The sequence below is a fragment of the Balaenoptera musculus genome, chromosome 9 (genome assembly GCF_009873245.2).
Source record: "Balaenoptera musculus isolate JJ_BM4_2016_0621 chromosome 9, mBalMus1.pri.v3, whole genome shotgun sequence".
In the NCBI taxonomy this organism is placed as follows: Eukaryota; Metazoa; Chordata; class Mammalia; order Artiodactyla; family Balaenopteridae; genus Balaenoptera; species Balaenoptera musculus.
Window position 1 is genome coordinate 44,291,318 of NC_045793.1, and position 22,722 is coordinate 44,314,039.

Here is a 22,722-nt window from a genome sequence, read left to right on the forward strand (position 1 = left end):
ATACTGCAATGGGTCCCTCAGAAACTTACAAGAGCAGACACAAATAAAGGAGTGGTCGTACATCTATTCTTACTCAACTTTATCAAGTATTACAAATGTTTGGGAAGCAATAATAACTATGACAGCTTGGGCCCCATAATCCTAAACCCCTGCAAAGGTCACGGCAACATATCACTGAGGCTTTCAGCTAGTGAGAGCTCTGAGGCATCCTCTGAATAGCAAGTGAGTTGGAGTGCCAGAGTCCAGACTTTATACGTTTAGAAAGGATTTCTGACAGCTCTTACGAAGGCAGATACCTCCAAATGTTACTCGAAGATATAAATGAACCTACCACCCGTCTGAACTTAATCAATGCATTTCTGGAATAAGTATCACTCCAGAACTCCAACTGACGCATCTTTTCAGATTCACTCTTTACCTTCAAAACAGCAAGATTCTAATATATGTTTTATTAGCAGTAAGGCTGTACTTTCCGGGAAAGGCACTACTTCCCCCAGGGCAGAGTATGGAAAAGGGGAAATGCTGTATGGAGAATTTTTATATTATTTGGGAACAGTCTGCAAAACCCAAACTGTATATTTAAACTTTACAAATGTAACAATATTGTAATGCTTATCTCTGCAAACGGAATGCATTTTTACCTCTATTTCTGTTGATTTCCTTAGTCTTCAGAACCTGATAATCATTTGATACAGACATTCACCTTCACCCATTTATCATTTCACAGCATTGACCTCATCTCTTGTCATGAAAAAGTTTGGGTAGTTTAAACCCAGATGGCTTGGCTTTCACCTAAACACAGAAGAATCCCTTCTCTGGTTCCATACAGCATGTTGATCTGATAACAAGCAGTCATCTATCACTTGGGGGCTTTGCATTTGACTGCCTTAATGTATTTCCAACAGGGTTTTGTGATGTGTAGTTTTTAATCAAGGTTTGCCAAAACTGATTGGCATGTAAAACACTTTTAAGCAAAAAATGTTGTTCTTTGTAAGTCTCTATTTCAGCTCAGAAATTCTTATTCGTATAACTTAATCTCCCCCGTGTGGTTACTTATTAGACCTTATCATTAACTATTAAGTTAAAATAAATTGAAACAAAAAAATTTTTTAATCTACTAGCCACTGCCAGTGTTAACTAAGCAGCTGAAAGCCAAGTGTCATCCTCTAAGGATAGAATATCCTTTCTGACTCATGCTTCCAAATCAGAACTACAAAGACTGTTTTTGAGAGCTTAGGATATAAGAGAGGCAAAGAAATCCAAGATTACATCTTGTCCTCATGTTTGTGCTTTGTGACTCTCACCTCTTTTTCCCCTTGTCATATACCTTATCCCAGACCTTTATACCTAAATGTTATCATTTTCACACTGAGCTCAGACAACAGAATCAAGGCAGAAAGTGTGGTGGCACCTATGATTTGGTGGCAATAGCCATTCCTGGGAACAGAAGGGCAAATGGTAATTATCACTGAGACGATGCCATACCAAGTCCACCTTAAGTTTACTTCTGTAAACTGATGTCAAAGATAAGAATTCCAAGACTGATGAAATGGAAACTGCAAAAGTCCATAATACTCAGAAATTCAACTGAATTCAATTCACCAGCTATCTGAAGTTTTGTAATGACCAAAACCAGTTTTTAAGATTTGGTCATATTACATTTAATGGATTCACCTTATCAGAGGGAGCAATTGACTTCACATTACCTGATCTCCATACTCACCATGCAGACACACATTATACAAGGGTTGTCCGTGATAAATGGAATCTGGAGAACTTCACCTTCATTTTCACATTTTGCAACAGAACCTGAAGGGGAAAATAAGTTATTTAAATTTAGCTTAGTGCCATTGTTACAAAAATAGAATTTTTACATTAATGCTTTTTGAAACAACTATACCCAAATTTCAGAAATTCCTAATGAGTTTTAAATTCTCAAACTCACCCAAAAGAAGTCCCCCCGAAGAAAATCTATTTTAAATAGTTTTATTAGAACAGGTTTGTTTTGTTTTTTTTAAAGGCCGTGCTATATAGATAGATTTTCTGCTTTCGATGGTTTAAGCACAATTCCAAGTATTTCACTGGATCCTTAATAATACCCCTCCTTCATGAAGGCATTTCAAGTAAACACACACTCCCACATGCAAAAAAAATTCAAATTGGCCATTAAGGCAGATTTTAAATTTGAACAGAATTCAGGACAGTGTCAATGAACAGGCCTTTATATGAATCCGCCTCATATTGTCTTGAGCTGAAATCACTTTTTGAAACACAATCTTCTTTCCTCTTTTAGAAATTGCCTCAATATTTTCTTTTTTGCACCAGGTGTCACTAAAGTATGTCCTTCAGAATAGCAGCTGAGGTCTTCACCTGCCTGAAAGCATATAATTATTATATCCTGCTGTTATTACCCTTTTAAAATATGATAGTTTCTTTAAATTCTAGGTGCTTTAAAAAGCACTCCCTGTACAGAAGCTATACTGGAACCCTATAGAGTGAGAAAGGCCGATGGGTGGAAAACGGTCAAATTTTTTTCTTTAATTGTATACGGGAGAAAAGATCAAAATAAAGATTGAAGAAAACTAAAAATAAATAAAGTAACTTCTCAAATTCAAATAGAAGAATCTCCGTTATCACTACAGTATTGATGTCAACAGCCTCCTCGCCCTCCACCCCTTAACCTACTCACTGCCTTCCCACCCCTTAGCCCCGCGGGTTTCGCTTCTTGCCCACCGCCCGCGAGGGGCAGGCTCCTAGGTGCTCGCTCCCCGCCCTCCCGTCCCCGAGGCCAGCCAGCGCTTCCTCTCCCAGGTATCAAGCCACCGTCCAGGAGGGTCGGTCCCTCCCGCCCCCTCCCCTACCTGTCAAGAAGGAGGAAGCCAGAGACATGGGGACCCCCGAGCAATTGAGCAGCAGCAAGACGCAGCAGGTAATCCCGGGCGAGCGCCGGCAGGGACGCTCAGCCAGAGCCCTGACGCCGGAGAACCAGAGCATCGTCACCTGGAGGGAATCCCGGGCGACTGCAGGTCCCGCGCCGCCGCCTATGCTCCACTACCGCCGCTCGCAGTCAAAAAGGGCTCTCAGCCGGCGAGTCCGGAGACAGTCCGCTAAGGAGGGAGGCGGGCGCCCGGGAGCCTGGGGCGGGGGGGTTGGGGGGGGCTGGAGGGGGAGGCGGGAGAGCGAGGCGAGGGGTGAGGGGCGCCCAGGGAGGAGGGGTCCTGCGGCCAGGCTCCTCCAATGCGGCTTTTTTTTTTAAGGAGTTGCTCGCAGCGGTTTAGTCGTCGGCTCCTCCATACTAGAGAGGGGGCCGGGAGGAGGGGGTATCGGAGCAGCCGGAGATAGGCAGAAAGGAGTGGCTGCGCTTCCCGCTGCGCACCGCTGCACAGCCGCCGCCGCCGCCCGGGCTGCAGCGACTGCCGGGGGGCGCGCCGCTGCCGCGGCGTCCTCCACTCCTGCCCTCCCACCTCCTGACGGCCCCTCAGGCTCTCAGCCCGGCCCGCGCGCACGCTCGCTCCGGCGCCGGAGACCCGGGCGCCCCGGGCGCCTCTGGGAACCCGCTGGGGGCGCCCGGGCGCAGGGGGGATTGCAGAAGCCCCGCGCCGGGCGCTTGTCTTCGCCAGGCGTCCAGCCCGCTCCCCAGCCCCTCGAGGGAGGCCACTTGCCCCGGGGCACGGAGCGGAGCGGGGCAGGCGTGTCTCCACCGCCCGGAGTGCGCAGCGCCTCCTCCCTTTCCCGGGGGAACCCTCCCCTAGCCGGGAATGCCGCGCCACCCCCGCTCACACCGGGTGCTCCAACCCTGGGAGGGAGCAGAATATGGGACGCAGGGCGCCTCACCACCCCTGCTCGTTCCCAGACGCCCCAGCTTTGGGATGGAGCGACACGGGGCGCCGGGGTGGGGGGTGGGGGCCGCGCGACTTTTCACTCCCTGCTTTGCTTCTGTCTGCTGGGGGCGAGACAGCGGACTCCCGCGCTGAGCGGACAGAGGGGCGAGGGGCCTTCCAGATCAGTGCTTATGTGTCTGCCAGTCGTGACACTAGGGAAGACAGAAGCTGAAACTACACGCAAGGTCGATTAATAAACGCACAGAGGCGAACGCTTTTCGCCCTTAAAAAAAGAGAACAGTCGCTCCATGACTCCTCCCATCCAACCCCGGGCGGACCGGGGCGGGGAGGTGCTGTTTGACTAATCATTCACTGACCCGAGAAAGAGGGAGGGACCGGCGCGGCGGCTAATCTCCAGCAGGAATAGCCACCCTGCGGCCTCTGCAGCCGCAGCCCTGGGCGTCCAGGAGTCCGACCCTACGTACGGCCCGCGGATCCCCCCGGCCGGATCGCGGCCTCCTGCTCAGGCCGTGGCACCCTTTGCTCAAAGTGGGGGATGCAGTGGAGGAGAGAAGAATTTTTGTAACCAAATGGGAATTAGGGGACGCTTGGCAAGTGTTGGGACCTGATGATCAGCTGTCCTCGGAGCTCGCCTTGGGTCGCCGGCTTCCTCTTCCCACGAATGGAAACGGGGCCCCCTCACGCCCATCCTCCTGGCGGGTCGGCCTGGGTGGATCTAAACGGCAGTCGCGGACTAGCCAAGCACGTTTCTCAGCGGGACGCACCTAACAGTTTCCCGGCGCAAAGTGGGTTGTCGGTAGTCGCAGAAAATAAACTATACCTTTGCAAATATATTAGTCAGTTTGCGGACACATTTAGTACAGTTTCCTCTTAAGCCCTCCCCTCTTTGGAGGGGCGGGGGCTGTTTATTTGTTTTTATTTTTTCGAGTAGTTGGAGCCTTCACTTAAAGCTGCAATGCCCACATTCCGGCACGCCAAGGAGCCAATACGAGCGCATTGCTCTGACAAGGGAAAAGTAAGAGAGGGGAAAGCTGTCATTAGCTTAGCACGCTCCATTTCCCTCTCAAAACAGATTTTTAGTGTAAAACTTAAAAGAGAAGAAAGATGATGTGTGGTTGCTTTTTTCCCCCCAAATAACCACCACGGCCAGGCAGCTCCTTGAAAATCAGAGTGTTAAATGTATTTACTAACGATAAAGAGAACATGCATAAAAAGAAATCTCTAAACCTAGCCTTACCTCCCAATCCATTTTTTATCAAAAAAATAAAATAAAAACGTTTATGACTACAGAGAAGTACAGTCAGTTGAAACCACTACCTAAAAAAGATTCTCTCTGCATGAGGCTTTTAGATAAAGATGATAATCGTGACTTAATTAAGGAAAACGGAATAATGGGTAGGCTGGGAGACCTTTCATTGCCCTAGACTTCAGCAGTAGACCTGGATAAACTCACATTAGAGAACTGCAGGCTATTTGAAGAGTACACATTAGTTACTCAGATGTGCCTTCCCTGACATCAGCCATACGTCCTCAAGGGTTTGCATGACAAAAGTCTTTATGATGGAATCTGTGTGTGTGTGGCATTTCTCAAACTAGGGACCTGGTGCTTTGGGGTGCACTGGAACTTGCCTTATAGGTATAAATCCAAAAACCACCTGGAAAACATTTTCGTCTGCCTGGAAGTTTACCAATGGGAAAGATGCACAGAAGCCTTTGGCAAACCTGTCCCTTCTTCCTGTTTGTTCTAATCAGCTGCCACCAGTGATTTCCCCTGCTGCTTTCTTGGCAAATGGGCCCTACTTCTGGAAGAGCATCTTTCTCCCCAAAGGACTTATCAGCCCTCCACTGCTGCTGCCACCACCCCTTCAAGTGACAGTCTATCAGCTGCCAGTTGGCCTCTGTCTACACAAACCTGAGATATTCTAGGGTCAAAAAAAGAAAGAAAAGAAGCAGGCATGCACTGAAAAGCATACAGCTTCTGCCTTCACTTGTTTAAAGGGCAGTACCATCCAAATCCCCAAATGCTCTTGACTGAAATCAGAAGGAGAACAGATATGTGTTTGGCTCTGTTTATGACATTTGTCAATGTAATGGAGGTAACGGGTCCCAAAGATCATTATTTAACTACAGCTATCTCATGCTCTTCAAAATAAAATATATAACCTAATCAGACCAAAAGAGAACGAGGCCTGTGGTAGGAGAATTCTCTTCATCTCTTGGCAAAACTATGATGCTGAATTTGCACTGAAAAATCCAACTAAATATACCACTTAGTAATGTGGATTCAAAGTTACTTCAAGAGAAATTACAGCAGCCCAGTTTCCTAAAAATAGAAATAAATAGACCCTTCAAAAAGGCAGCAGGGGAAAGGAATTGTGATACCAACCACTAGGGAGGGCCGAAAGTATTCCATAAATGTGTGAGGGTTTTGCTTTATGAAAGACACGAGGCATTTCAGACTTGATGAGGATAAGGGATGGTGCTACCTAGGAGCTTGCAGTCTAGTAAAGGAGATAAAGCATGTTTATAAATGAATGCAGTACAAGGTAGGAAATGAATGTAAGAGGAGGAGATAACATGCCCTGTCATGGAAGTTTAAAGAAAGAAGAGACTTAGCTTCATGGAGGAGGTGGCAAAGGAGCTGAGATTTGAAAAGCAGGGGAGGCTTTAGTAGAAAGAAGGACAATCCAGGAGCAGCAGAGAGTAACAGCAGGGAGACGCATGATTTACAAAGAGAATGGGGAGCAGTCATTTAATTGGCTCTATCTGTCAGCTGAGCAGAGCTGTGGGAAGGCTTGATAATGAGGGATGTATAGACAGCACTTGAAGGATCCACCTCAGATTAGCAACAGGATATTTACCATGGAGTAAGTGCCTACCTCTTAGAAACAACCAGACTACATTTCTTTAGATTGGAAAGTATTTCTGCAGGTGCATTCAGCAATCTGTGCATTTATTCATTATTAATCATGATACTGGAGAGCACCATTTCCACCTCCATCTGTTCAAAAGGGTTTGGGTGATGGAATGAGTAATACATCATGAATCAGTTTCTCAACCTCTTTAGCAATGGCTATATGATTCTTCTGGGGATGAAAGTAGAAATGGTGCTTTGACATTTTTTTTTAAAACACTGGAGATCTTAGAGATCATATAAACCAACTTCCTGCCCTTTCCCTTTGAGAATGAGAATTCTGAAGACTGACAGGGAAATGACTTGCCTAGGGTCACACAGCTAGTTAATGGCATAGCCCATTTAAACAGAGTTCCTCTGACTCTCTGATCATAATGCTTTCCATTACAACTGTTCTGCCTTATTGAGTCATAAGAATATAGGAAAGGACCACTGGATGTTTTAGATATGATACAAATTAAAGTTATAGAGTTAGCTCAATTGGTACTGAAATATCTATTGAACTGAACTGGCACCAATGACACAAGTTGTAAGACCAAGAAAAACAGACCACAACTTCGCTCACCAGTTGAACAGTGACTTTACTCTTAGGTCACTAGGCTAAAACATTAAAGAACTGCACTCTCTTCTGGGTTTTGCTACTGGTTTGCTCAGTTTCTGGTCCTTCAGACAGGAGAGGGTACCACTGAGGCTGATGAGAAGTCCTCTAGATTCTGCCAGAGGGCTCTAAATAATGTCATTCCAAAAAGTCAGAGGCTCTGAAATTACTTTTTTTTGTGAAGGTGAAGAGACTGGAGACAATGACAAAAGCATCATTTTAGTGATATTGGTCTATTTTATTTAAATGATCTCTATTAAAATTGAATTATTTTCATTAAGTGATCTTTCTCTCACTTAATCATTTTCTCTACTGTTTGTAGCCTTAAGGGTCTTTTCATACGACTGTATTCACTGCAGAGTTTATTCATTTTTAAAGCAGGGCATTTTGATAAAGACGATGGGATCGAGGCATTTTTAGACACAGTTGCACTGAAATAACAAAATCACTGTTTTTTTAAATTTTGAATTAATATTGCAATAAATAAACTCCCCTTCACTCCTTCCCTGACCCTCACTCACCTTTGGCCTCACCCCAATCCCTGCCTCAAGGATGGTGGTTCATCATGAGTAATGAAGTGAGTTTTGCCTGTTTTACAAAGTACTTGTTCATTTAAATGTCCATGAGCCAAAACAACCACATTGGAGTGTCATAGATTCTCCAGTTCTACAATTAAAACAAAAGCAACTATTTTTCAAAGATTTTAAAAAATTTCATCAACATCTAAAATGCTTAATAAAGAAATCATTTTGATATTGGAAGTTATAAAAATCAGTTACAAATTTGACTCCACTAGGTAGGCACCAATGTTTGCTCATTAATAGAGTATGATCTTTGAGAAAATGTCCTCATCTCTACATTCCATCTGGGAAGTAACTCCCCAAAACAACTTTGCCTAATCACCAGCTTCATTGGCACCAAAGCTGTAACCCTATCTGTCTATCTGAAGTAAGGGATAGTTGAGGGAATCTCAGCACAAGCCCAAGACACCAGAATATAAAGCCAATGCCCTATGCCTATTGTTCTAGGTTTTACGAGCTCCTTTAAATCAAGTTTGGAGTATCAACAGAGCTGAGAAAATCACCATTGCCTCAGAACTATTATTAGAGATTATCTATAGACGCAGAGAGAAACAGTTCAACATTACCTACCTAAGGATGTATATTCCAAGATGCTAGTTAACATGTATGGAGACTCTGGCAGAGAATCCTGGCTGTCCCCCAACATCCATTCTTTCTCAGTATTGAGTCCCTAATTTGTGCAGTGTGTATGGCTTATTGGCAATAAATACCACTTTTCTCAGCCGTGAGTGATCCCATGACTAACTTCCAGCCAATAGAGTAGAAATGGAAAGTATCTTTAAAGAAGGGACATACACTTCCTTCTTCCCTTCCTCCTTTCTGGAAGGAAGAAACAGAAATAATGCTGGAATAGAAGCAGAAATAATGCTGCTGGAGCTCCAGCAACCCCCTTGTCCCATGTAAAGGCCTCAGGAAAAAAACTTTAGGGACATGGCAGAGCAAGAAGAGAGAAGTTTAGACTCTGTTACCATGAAATGCAGTATGAGCCCTGGGCTGACTACCTCTGACTTTCAACACCCGTCTTTTTTCAGCCCTTGTTGGTGTTTTCTTTCCCTTGTTATTTTCAACTAAATATAAAATCTTCTGAAATAATTCGCCTCAAAGACAAAGTGCCCAATAAAAACTAAATATATTAATTAATTAATTTATTTATTAAACACTTTCTGAGAGAATGAACAAATCTAGGATCACCTGTGTAGTCCCTGTTTACATGTGCCTTATCAGTTTTAGGAAATTTAGAGGAACTTATACTATTCTTTCTTTGAAAAAACAATCTTTAAATATTTGTACATCCATGTTCATAGTTGTATTAGTCACAATAGCCAAAAGACAGAAGCATCTCAATTGTTCATCAGCAGATAAATGGATAAGCAAAATGTGGTATATACATACAATGGAACATTATTCAGCCTTGAAAAGGAAGGAAATGCTGACACAGGCTACAATATAGATAAAGCTTGAGGACATTATGCTAAGTGAAATAAGCTAATTACAAAAAGACAAATACTATACAGTTCCACTTATTTGAGGTCCCTAGAGTAGTCAAATTTATAGAGACAGGAAGTAGAATGGTGGTTACCAAGGGCTGGGGGAAGGGGGGATGGAGAGCTATTGTCTAATGGGTATAGAGTTTTAGTTTTGCAAGATGAAAAACATTCTGGAAATTGGTTATACAACAATGTGAATGTACTTTACACTACTGAACTGTAAACTTAAAAATGGTTAAGATGGTAAATTTTATGTAACATGTATATTACCACAATTTAAAATTTTTTAATAATTTTTTAAAAATAACTTTTATATTTTCTTCATCATTACCAAATTAACATAATTGTTGGCCCGAAAAGTAAGAAATACAGATCAGCAAAGAAAGAAAATGTGGCACTCTTTGATAAACTTATTATAGAGCCTGGCTCTGTGCTAAGCTGTTTATATGGATTACCTCATTCATTTCACCCAACAAGCTTCTGAGGCCGATACAATCGTTATTAGCCCCATTTTATATCTGAGTAAAATTAAGCACAAAAATTAAGTAAATTGTTCAAGGTCACACAATGGGGAGTTGGTTGAGCTAGAATCAAAATCCAGGTTGCCTGACTCTGGAACTTATGCTCTTATTGGTTAAGCTATTGTGAATGTTTTTGTCACTAATTATTCTTCGGCAGCATCATTTTAATGATTATAGAATAATCCATTGTATAAAGGTACCATAATCTTCCTTAATAATCTCCCATCTAGAATCTTAAAAGCATTACGCTAGTGGAAGAAGCCGGTTTATATGATTCCATTTATAGGAATTGTCCAGTGTAGGCAAGTCTATAGAAACAAAAAGTTACCAGGGCTTAGGGTCTTGGGAGGAAATGAAAAATGACTGCTAAGGGGTACAGGGTTTCTTTTAGGGGTGATGAAAATGTTCTAAAATTGCTTGTGGTAATGGTTGCATAACTCCATGAATAAATCAGAAAGTATTGAATTGTAAAAATAATAATAATAACAATAATCTCCCATCTAAGTTGTTCCTGTTTTTACTACTCTAAGAGATGCTTCAGTGAACATCCTTTTACTCTTCATCTTTATTTCCTCGAGGATAAATTCATTAATTGGCAGACCAAAGGTATGTGCATTAAGGCTTTTGAATCATAATGTTATACATTCTTAATCAAAGATTATTTTCCCCCTTGGTCTTAAAATTTTTATATGCTAGCCTGAAATCCTTGCTTAAAAAGAAAGCCAGTCATTAGGAGCTCTAAGCTAGTTCTCAGAGTGATCTTAATAGATGTTTGTAGATGCAGGAGATATACAATTAATTTAAGCCTTGTTAAAAATAAAACACATTCCATTGACTTTCTAGACTTCATTGATTGTGTGGAGTAAATATTTATTTAGGGAATTCTTAAAACAAACAATGGCGACTTATTTGACCGTTATCTGCTTCACGCATAATATCAAGTGTCTGTGAGCTGGAAGATAATAATCAGTTTCGCCCCCAGTCTCTCCCTCAATCTCTTCCTATAAGCAGTTTCTTTCAACTTGAATTCTCAGTAGCTTTTCTTTCCCCAAGCCATACTTTCCAGTACTTCCCATCAGAAAGACAGTAATCATATTAATGAATAACCTCAGCATCTCTCAGAAGGCAGCTAAATTAAAAATTCAAGTGCCCAAGATTTAAACTATCCCATCAACTCTAGCTTAATTTATAGTAGTTTGCTACCAATGAGATTAGTTAGTGGTCATTACAGAATGAACAAAACTAATTTCACTAATGTGGGTAGTATTCAAAGGGAATCCTTTGAAACTAATCCAATCACTTAATATGTAGTCCTAGTTCTGCCACTTGACATTCTAATGATTGAGGCAAATTAATTAACTTTGTGAGGCTCGGTTTCCCCCATCTAATAGGAGGGTGAAGTAGCATCGCCTCTACCTGCTTGTCCGAGTTGGATATGAAATCATTTCATAAAGTGCTACGTAGGAACGTAACTGAAAACTAGAGATTTTAGATATGAAAGGGCCCTCAGAAAGCATCTAATTCTACTCCCTCAAACAAACATACAAACTCTTCAACTGAAGTTCAAATAAAGTAACTTGTTCCAAGTTGTGATGGACATGAATTTTTTTTCCAGAAGAGCAAGCCCCTTCTTTGGGAAATATTCCTCAAAATATATGGTTTTACTAAAGTTTGAAATAATTATAACCCCCCCCCCACACACACACACACACTTCCAGCAAACAGGAAGATCATGAGGCCAAAAGGGGGCCAGTTGTAATCTCTATCCCTCTGACCACATTCATTGATCCAGGGTTGAAGATATGACCCCAGTTCTTCTCGTGGATTTTTCAAACTTAAGCTGCGAGGACGGTACATTTTCCTCTCTGCCTGAAGCCTGCCACACGGTTGCCCTGAACAGAAGTTGGCCAACATAGGTATTTCTGGTAATAATAATTCTACATAATTAATATACCAATATCTGGGTACAACAGCATCTGCTAATAAGCAACGCCTCAACCTAAAGAACTAAAACTAAAAGTAGAAAATTTGGGGCTTAAGAGTAGGAACTGCAAAGGAGGAAAGAGACACTAGCCTTGCTGAAGCCCTGAGATCACGGTAAGTAGAGAGCAGCAGCCAGCTTCCCACTGTGGAGCCCACCCTTATCTTCACAATCCATGTCAGTCTTTGCTATGCAAACCCAGCAATCAACCTTAAGGCAGTAAATGCACATTTTTTGAAAAACTACAATGTGCAAAACAGATACTTTGTTCCCATTGAAGTTACCATACTTTCTTTCATTTTCTTCCTATTAAAGTTGCCATAATTTCCACTATTCTAACTTGAGACATTCTATTCTCTAAGATATATAAGGCCGCCATTTACATTTAACCATTTACATATATGTATTTTATCTGTGTAAATAGGAAGGCATTGGGGAGAACTCAACACCTTTCTTGCATAATTTTTTGAGTTAATAGGCTCTTTATTTTTTTTATTATTTTTTTAATATCTTTTTCTTGTATATTTTAATTGATGTTGGGAAAAAAATATCAATTCCAAACAGAAGATCTAGTTCCATTGCAGTTTTCATCCCCAGTGAGGTATATGATGGAAATAATTACTGGGCATTAGCTATTGTTATAATAACAGATGCCATTCAATGGACCCTAGACAAAACAAACAAGTAAATGACTGTCTGTTTATGGGTCACTTTATTCTTTACTGCTATGAATATCTTGTCCTTTGAGCATCATCATAGGTGTTTGCTCTGTATCACATGTGAATGTGTTACTTTTTGCCCTTCAACATCTGGAGACTCATACACGTAAGCATAAATGGACCCCCAAATCTGAGGGATATTAGAAGGTGCTTCCTGGTTTTTAAGTGGGTCAGTGGGTCTACTGCTCTATACTTCCATGCAGTCAATTCCCTAGATGGCAAAAGAGTCAGACTGAAAAACCAAAAAGAGCAGAAAGTTTAATTTTGACAAGTTTTTCTTATGTTGGTATCATCATTACTCTCCCTTAAAGTTTGGAAAATATTTCTCATGGTGCGTAAATTACCCTTTGATTGAAGGTGAAATTCCTTTAGGTCGCAGAGTTTCTAAAGACAAACACTTTATAATCCAGCCGGGGTAAAGGAATAGAATATTCGGGTAAATTCACTGTTCTAGTTGATAAAGTATTTTAGATGGGACATAGATTATAGTTTACTGACTCTCAACATATTAGGAGACAATAAAGTATAAGTAATACACAAACAAGTAAAATTTTATCTTGGCGATTCAGAAGAACTTCAAGATCTTCAAACCCCTTGAAACTCAAAGTGCGCTTGCCAGTAGCTACCTCATCACCTGGGAGCTGGTTAGAGATGCAGAATCTCAGAGCCCATCCTGGATTCACTGAATCAGAATATGCATTTCAGCATGGTCCCCAGGTGAATGGTATGCACATCGAAGCTTGAGAAGCACTGTTAGTACCGCAGGAAGGCCAATTTAAACATGACCTTTGTAGTATAAATGTAGCATAAATGTGCCCAAATGTTGATTAATTAATAGAGTTTGAGCTGGTAAAAGCAAGACAGACACTTTGTTTTGTAGTTTAGTCTACAACATTAATGCACTCAGATTGGCTTGGATTAATAGAAATAATTTACAAATGGACCAAGATTTGGGCCGTGGTAATAAAGTCCCTACTCCCTTATATAAGTGAAAAATTTCTGCTATAGCATCTTCATTTGAGAAGTTCAGATTTTCAAAGCTCAGGGTAAGCATCATTTGCCATGCGCAAACAGAAGCTCTTTGTGACTGGTCAACTCAGTTGTGTGCACTTTTATACATGGGAAAGGTGGGACAATAATTTGTCAGGTAGTGTGTTATGACATATATGGACTTTGGAATGGGAGTGGCATGGGTTCGAAACAATTGTGTATTGGGTTATTCAATCTACCTTGAAACGGGCATAAAGCTACTGATGCTGTCTGTTATGTGGATTGAATGCAATTTCATGTGCCAAGCCCCTAACTCAGTGTCTGGCACTTGGTTCTACATCAATGTGACATTTCTGCATTTCTATGTGTGGAGCTCTCTCTGATTTTATTTTTTCATTCCCTCCCCCCTTTTGGAAATAATGTTTATAAATGTCTCCCAGACTTTTGTGTCTAGGGCTAGAAGCATTAAAACCTGTAAGAGAGGGAAGCTAATGATGGCTATCGAGGAGGTTACCCATCCAGCGCCGACCCAGCGCCCCCACCGCCCGGGAGCAGTGAGGGCTGCGCGATTTGCCTCAAAGGCCCTGTAGGTGGCAGCACTGAGGCTACCGGCGAGAGCAGCTCTGGACGCTGCAATTGAAGTGCCCGCCGCGACCCCGACAGAGGGTAAGGCCCTGTCATCTGCCCAAAAGTACAAAGAGTTTGCTCCCACGCATGCAGAAACTGTTCTTTCCAGTACCTGTCAAAATTTCCTTTTCCCTTCCCTTCCAGCCAAACTTCGCACGCGTTTACATTTGTAAGGCTTCTCTTTTAGGAGGAGTCTGAAAAACTCAGAAAACTGGCCTTCCAGTATCTATCTGACCAATTCCTTTTGATTCACATCCAGATGTTTTCCAGTGGTCTTTTGAGAATTGCTTCTTCCTCCTCCTGGCCACTCCCGCCCCATCCCTGCCCAGTTTTTGGCAAGTCATAATGCTTGTAAACCACGTATAGGAAATGCTTTGCACAATTCTAAGCACGTTAAGTACCTTTCTTCATCTTTAAAACCAGTCCATGAAGCAGGTTGTATTGTCCATAACATGCTCAAAGTCAGACTGTAAACCAGAGTTCAGGCCCAGGCAGCCTGGTGAGTTGCTGTTTTTAACACCATGTTGAGCTGCCTTTTGAGGGAAGATTGTAAAAGAAATTTTCAAAGCTATCAGATAATTGCCCGCAAATTGAAGAGATCTCAGGAAGGAATTAAGTCTCTGCTATTGGAGAGTTCCCCAAATATAGATAATAACTCTTCTGGCCCACAAATAAGCAAGCTAATGGGCTCAGTAATGGTCTAATTTAGGCTTTCACCAAGGCAGTAGAAAGATGAGAGAGGTTAGGTCTGGCAACAAAACAGGGAGTCCCATTCAGAAATGCATGTTGAAAGAAAAGAAGAGTTTCCTATCTCAGGTCTTGAGAAAAGCCACACCCAGTTCATTTAATGTCAAGTCCTCACCTTTAGGGTTGGCTTTGTGTCACTTCTCATGACACTGCTTTCCCCAGGGAGATCTAAACCAGAGGTGGAGTGGAGTTAAGTACTTTCTTCTGTGGTCTTTGGAATCCAACAGACCTGGATTCGAATTTTCTTTCTGTACTTACTTGAGGATTTCAAGTTAATCAATGGTAAACCCCATTTCCTTGTCTGAAAGATGGATCTCTTGGTAACACCTGCCTCAGAGTGACACGAGATATTCCAGGCAGAGCTGTTTGCACAGTGCCCTGCACTCAGTAAGAGCTTCACCTGGGTTTTCACAGTAACGCTCCCAAATGTTTCCATTTCCAGCTTCTATCTGGTCCAATCAGAGAGACTCCACTCCCCAATTCAGATTCATCGCTCTGAACTGAGCAACATGCTGTCACTCTTTTGCTCACCAACCTTCACTAGCTCCCATGGCTTAGGAAAGAACATTTAAATTCTTTCCACTGACCATGGATTTGCTGCACATCCCTCTCCAGCTGCCTGTACTACCAGTGTCCTTCTCACACCCTGGGCTTCAGCTGAGCTGAAACGCGAGCTGCACCCCACACCTGCCCCCATGATTTTCTGCTTCTCTCACTTTTGCTGTTTCCTCTGCCTAGTCCTGGGCTGTCTAGTACTGTAGCCACTGGCCATATGTGCCTGTTTACGTTAATTAAAATTAAATTTAAAATTCTCCCCTCAGTCACACTAGCCACAGTCCAAGTGCTCAGTAGCCGCCCATTTTAGACAGCACAGATTAGAGCACATTTCCATCACTGCAGAAAGTTTAATGAGACGGAGCTGGCCTAGAGGGTGTGTCTAAATCCTAACCATCTTTAGGGACCAGCCCAAATGTCACTGATGCCACAAAGCCACTTCTTTGCCTCCCCAGCTGCAAGTTATCTTTCCCAAAGCAACAGAGACCCCACTAGCCATGACTCACCCAGCCGCCTGGTCACTACTGAGACACCCAATGTCCCAGGCCACATGTCACTTCAAGTAAAGCAGCTCTTTGGTTTCTGAGCCATGTGTGGTAGATGGGGAGGCATGGAGGCTGGAAGCTCCAGGGAGCAAGAAATTTAATCTTATTGGTCTTAAGGAGTTTGGCTCCCAGTTTTAGGTACATTACAGATATTATCTTATTTGGCCCCCTTCAACTCTATCAAGTAGATAAGATTGTCCCTATGCTACAGATGAGAAAACTTAAACACACCATGGTTAGGTAACTTGTCCAAGATCACATACTAGGAAGTTATCAAACTAAATGCAGAATCCAGAGTTTGTGACTCAACACTGGGGCTTGTTCCATACACAAGCTGCCTGCCCTCAAGCCTTCATTGCTTTCAGGCTAAATTGAGTGATTTCAGGCAGACTTGGAGGAGGGGGATGAGGGGGGGTGTGGATATCCCTGAACAAAGGACAAGAGTATTGTGAGTAGAACTGCCTTTCATTCATATAAATGTGTTACCTCATTGTCATCTGGTTTTCTTACCTCTCTAAGGTCCCAGGAAAGAAAGAGTAAGTCATATTCTGAGTGTGAGTGTGTGTGTGTGTGTGTGGTCTTAGCACAGGTATACAGGGTACAGGAAAAGAAGTTAGGGGGTATGGAATATAGTGAAAAGACAAAATAAAAACCTTTCAATATCTCTTCATTGATGTCTGAAACCATTTTGCAGTATTAGATCAAACCATAGGAAATTGCTATATTGATAAGCAAAAATGGTTGAATGTTGGCAGTTTCCTATGATTCAACTGAATAATCTTTATAATTATCAATTATTTTATCAATTTTTCTATCAATTATTTTATCAATTTTATCTATTTTCATCAATTAGAAACATTGGCTATTTAGGGGTCCAGGCTTGAATTTAGCACAATCCAAGTATCAATGCTTTAAAGCCCTTGTCAGACATCTGGGACACAGAAGTGGTACCCTCTGCCTGCAACCCTCACCTGAACTTGTAAACAGGGAAGGCAGGCTACTCTCTGAGTCAACTCTATGGACTCTATGGGCGCCATAAATAATCTGAGTAGAGATATAAAATCCCTTCAAAGAGGCTGAGAAGCTGCCCCAGGTAGCTCCTTGGAGAGGGCATTAACATATCTAAGGAAAGAATGTGAAGATCTGAAGGGGAGGAGTGGGGCTCAGAAAAGGGGAATCTCAGCAGGAGTCAGGAATACGGGGACACTGCCGGTCCTGGCTGACTGCCTTGCAGGGATATCTCGCCTGGCTGAGACAGAGGAACCAGGCTAACTGCCATGAAGATAGCACAACTCAGCTTCCTTGCAACTTTCCGTGTGGATTTTTCTTCGGGGGAAGGAATTCCTTGCACTCTGCTAGCCATTCCTGGATATACAGCAGTTTCGTTAAGTCTGCACAGAAGCGAGGTGATCCATGCCCCAGTCTCGCATTTCTGGAGCACGCTGCCTCCTTCTCTAGATAATATCTGAATCAGAATGGTCAAAGTGAAAGTCAGTCCTACTTGTGCGAGAACCTGGTGTAGAACCAGAGAGAAAGTTAAATTCCCAGAATATTTACGTAAAAGGTGAGAAACCTAGGATTCCAAATGTGTTTGGCTGAATTCTTTAGTCTAGACCAGAGTCGAGTACCCTGTGACATTTCACTTCCTGTGAAACTGATACCCACAGTTTAATGGGCACATTTAAACAATCACAACACAAGCCAAACTACTTTGAAATGCTAACAGCCCTATCAAATACAAAAATGGAAGTGAAGAAAAGTTTACCCTTGTAAATATGAGTGGTCACGTGTCCTCCTGTACAAATGGTTTACTTCTGACCCACAAAAAACAATTCACTTTAAGATTTAAGTGTATGCAGAAATTTTTAAATAGTGTATGATATTTATTTTAGTTATCTTCAAGGAAAGCCTTTGAAGTCTTATAAGAAAGATCTCCATAGGTTCAAATTCATTTGTTTAGTGATAAATTGTCCTTGAAATGTTGAACTAATGTTTCTGCTCATTTCATTTAATATTTTTTAAACCTTTGTGGCCAAATCATCTCATCTTTAGAACTTCCTAAAAATCTAGAGACAGCCTTAAGTCACTATTAAAATTTAAGATGTCAAGATGGACCTGTAATGAAAATAGGCAGAAGGTTTCTTTTTTTATGTGAATAAAGCAGTCCAGTAGCTTGCATTTTTTATAATGCCTGACTCCAAAAAAAAAAAATCAAAATGCAAGAGAATATTTAAAGGCTGGTTAATATTAAAAAATAACCTCTGAACAGTACAGTCTCAGTACAGTCTTCCTTTGAATGATGGAGAAAATAAAGCCCAAGGAAAGGAGCTGATTGGCCAGCAATGCCTTGGTGGATTCTAGCACAGATCACCATCATTAGCTAAAATTACCTGATGGCATCTGGAGACCTGGGGCCCTGCCTCCACCCTGGATTGTGTCTCAGTCCCATTCTCACTTTCTCTTAGGGTTGCCTCTCAGACTGGACCACATTTGCAAACCATTAAACCAGAGCTTGCTGCTGCTGGTCAGACCATGGATAACAATGATGATGGACTAGAAATGACCTTATCTCTTTCAGAAGTAGTAATCCCTGTTTACCTTGCTCTGGGATGCTTCTAGCCTCACCATTTAGCACTGTCTTCAGAGCAAGATCACAACCTATTCAAAGGGTAGGAAGAGTATTTGAAGTATCTTTTAATCTTCCTGATCTAAAACTGAGGCTCTCATATAATCCAGTACAAAACAAAAGTGGATTATTTTGAAGGCTGAATATCAGTGGACTCAGGCAGCATGGATACCCTTAACTATTCCAGCTTCGTGATAATTTAAAGAGATATTAGGTGGATAAAGTTCACTAAGTAAACAAACCTCCTAAGGTTTGTTTTCCTTGGATGCAAAAAACATATACAGATGTAAGAAATGAGTAGGGCCAGCCTCATGTGGGTGCATCCTGTGCAGTGACACAGAGCTCTCGGTTTAATGCTCTGCTATTTCAGTCTTGAAATTCTTAATACTTTCGAATAAGGGGCCACTCCGCATTTTCATTTTACACCAGGCCCTGCAAATTACATAGCTGGTCCTGAAAAATGAGAGTCCACACTTGATTCTTGGGGGTTTTTTGAATCGGCAATCAGAAGACTTGGGACTTATTATTCCAGCATTCTTTGACTTCAACTAGATTTTTACTTAAGGCTTTTATCATGAGCATATTCTCAAACTAAAAAAGGGCAGCACCGTGACAATGTTTTGAAACAAAACTATTGATGTTGCAGTAAATGCACACAGTCATCTTTGTTAATATAAAATATTAGCCAGCAGCCAAGTAAGTTGTTTCTGTGGTCCATGGTCAATTCAACCTCATATTTAAGGGTCTACTATGTGCCAGGCATTGTTCTGGGCACAGGAGACATCAATCAGCCAAAGAGATAACAATCTCTGCTTTCAGCTGGTTTAGATCCTAGTTAGGAGAAATAGACAATAAATATAAATAAATAAGTCAACTGTATGTTAGAAGGTGACCAACTACAGAAAAACAAATCAGAAAAGAGACACTGGGAAAGCTTTAAATAGGATGGTCAGGGAAGAACTCAATGAGAAGAGGACATTTGAGCCAAGCTTTGAAGGAGATAAAGGCACAAGTCGTGCATTCTCTGGCCAAGAAACAGAAAGCTCAGAGGCTCTAGGGCAGGTGTGCGCTGTTTGAGGACTAGTAAGAAGGGAGAGAGAGTGAGAAAGAAGAGGAAAAGATGAAGGCATAGAGGTAATAGGAGTCGATTTTTGCACAGGCTCGTAGATCACTGTAAAAAAAAACTATACTCTGAGTAAGAAGGGAAGTGATTGAAGGGTTTGGAGCCTGGGATTGACATGACAAGATTGAACAGGACTGTTCTGGCTGCTGTGTGGAGGGGCCAAAAGGCATCAGGGATGAAACCAGGAGACCAGATAGGAGTGTGTTGCAATCATGCAAATAGAGGTGATCATAGCTTGGACCAGGTGACTGGCTGTGGAGGTGATGAGACGTGGCTAGATTTTGGCTTTATCTGGAAGACAGAGCTGGTAGGATTTGCTGAAGAAGAACCACAAACAATAACAATAATCACAAGAAAAATAATAACAAGATCTTAGAACTTATTTTTCAACTAGACTGATTCTAGCCAACTTGGTTACCAACATTTTCTCAATCCAGCTTCACAGCAACCCCGGGTGAGAATTATTACCTCCATCTTGCTGATAAGGAAACTGGGACTCAGAGGATTTAGATGATTTGATAAGGTCACTAACCAGTAAGTAGAGGAGACATTGATCTATTTAGATCTAAAGCTTTACCAGCATACCATGCTGGATGCATGCTAGATTCCAGAGTCAACTCAGAAAAAAATAAATAAAAGAGAGCAAGAAAAATCTTATTTGGACTCTGAACTTTATTCTCTGTTTCCTGGCTGAAAGGGTAGCTAATGAGTTAGCTAGTAGCTAGTGAGTTAGCAGTGGGGTACCATAATGAACTTTGTTCTGGGAAAATGAGAGCTCTCCTACCAGGCACTAATTTAAGAGAAATGAGCTCATTTAGTTCTTTGAAAAATTTTAACAACCACGGAACTGTGCCAGTAGGGTAGAACCTGAGCTAGATAGATACCCGCTAAGGCGGCTTCATACCAGCCACTTTCACAAAGAGCCCATAGCTGCTCCTGGGGTGTGGTGAATGGAGTAACTACAGAAATGGCTTAGAGTTGATGGGAAGCTTTTGCCCTGGGGGCTCAATGGACTGAAAGGTATCCGCCATCCAAATGGGGACGCACAGGGGAGGGAGTAAGGAGCTGTCAGCTACAAGTGAAGGATGGAAAGGGGCAGGGAGTGGGATCTGGGCGCCTGGCTAGGAGAGGCAGTAGCAAAGCAGCTGGCTCATCTTTGCCATTCTAAATGCCCTTATCAAAAGATGAGATCAGCCCAGCCTGTGCCGTCTTCAGAGGACGGCCGCCAGTTGTATCCACAGAGTTCACTGATAGGTAAGAGCTTGGCGTAGGGGACAAGGAAAGGAACGTGGGCTTCCCCTAAAAACAAATGAAGTGAGATGATGTCCTGGCTACTGCTGCTGTGCAACAAGTCACCCCACAAGTCTGTGGCATAAAACAACGACCTTATTATGCTCTTGGATTCCATGTGTAGGGAATTCTGATGGGGCATAGTCAGAGCTTGTCTTTGCTCCATGATATCTGGGGCCTGGACTGGGAAGATAAAAAGATGGGGCGGTGGGGGTGGTAACTTGAAAGCTGTGGACTGGAATCATCTGGAAAAGTCTCCACTCGCACATCTAGTGGTTGATGATGGCTGTTAGTTGGGACTCCACCCGGTGAAGTTGGCCAGAACACATGACCTGGGCCTCATAGCATGGCAGCCCTGTGGGAACCAGATTTCTCACACGCTCAGGGTTCCAAAGGTGAGCTTCCCAACAAAAAGTTGGCAGCTGTGTCGCCTTTTCTGACCCAGCCTCAAAAATCTTGCAGTCACTTTTGCTGCATTTTATTAGTTATTAGCAAATCACAAGCCCACCTAGGCTCAAAGGGAGGGTATGTAGATACCCTCATGGGATGAGTATCAAAGAATTTGCATGCTTGTTTAAAACCACCACAATGAAGCTTAAAATATCCCCGTGTTTGGGGAGCCTGCACTTGTCCCAGGATCTGGGAGGAGAGTGGGAGGGTGCTGTGACCCGTAGGGGGTGTCAACCTCCAACAGGAAGTGCTTTCGTCTGTTCTCTGCTCCTTTTCAGAGTCTACAAGCTCATTCTTATTTTCTCCTGCTCCTTGATGCAGAAGTGGGTTCCTCCCTGCCATCTTTATTAAATTTATAATTGGGGCTTCCCTGGTGGCGCAGTGGTTAAGAATCCGCCTGCCAATGCAGGGGACCCGGGTTCGAGCCCTAGTCCGGGAATATCCCACATGCCACGGAGCAACTAAGCCCGTCCACCACAACTACTGAGCCTGCACTCTAGAGCCCAAGAGCCACAACTACTGAGCCCACAAGCCACAACTACTGAAGCCCGTGCACCTAGAGCCCATGCTCCACAACAAGAGAAACAACCACAATGAGAAGCCCGCGCACCACAACAAAGAGTAGCCCCCACTTGCCGCAACTAGAGAAAGCCCATACACAGCAATGAAGACCCAACGCGGCCAAAAATAAAATAAATAAATTTATAATAAATAAATAAATTTATAATTAATTTAGTGAGTTAACAATTTAATACTTAAGATTACAGATGACCTGAGTTTGAGTTCTGACTCCACAAGTCCTTAGTCATCTGACTTTGGACAAGTGGCATGACCTCTCTGAGTCTCAGTTTTCTCATCTACAAAATGCAAGTTTTATAAGGATTAAAAAGAATGATGCCTGGCAGAGAAAAGCCACTCAATAAACGCAAGCTGACCTGATTTTAAACTGTTCAGTGATAAGTCATTTTTATTTTTTTAATAAATTTCCTACTCCTATACTTGGTTCATGGCTGGGACCAGGGAGACCATATTCCCATCCTGACCCCAGATCTACTACCTGTGTGCCCTTGGGAAGTCCCTTTATCCCCATTAGCCTCAGTTTTGCCATGTGTGTACAGTGGATAAG

At 42.5% G+C, this 22,722-nt stretch overlaps 1 protein-coding gene across 4 annotated transcripts in view; it reads right to left on the bottom strand.

The window, feature by feature from the left end:
• BMPER (BMP binding endothelial regulator) overlaps positions 1–3,109 on the bottom strand; it is a 255,788-nt gene extending 252,679 nt beyond the window's left edge. For 2 of the 4 annotated variants that reach the window (XM_036862761.1, XM_036862762.1), the window contains exons 1-2: positions 2,862–3,109; positions 1,724–1,809 (exon numbers count right to left, since the gene is read on the bottom strand). In XM_036862761.1, coding sequence (XP_036718656.1) covers positions 1,724–1,809; positions 2,862–2,994 — 219 coding nt within the window. In that variant the 5' untranslated portion in view covers positions 2,995–3,109. Of the gene's footprint in view, positions 1–1,723; positions 1,810–2,861 lie in introns of those variants that run through there. The other 2 variants (XM_036862763.1, XM_036862765.1) reach the window with 2 other exon arrangements.
• Positions 3,110–22,722: the final 19,613 nt, after the last annotated feature.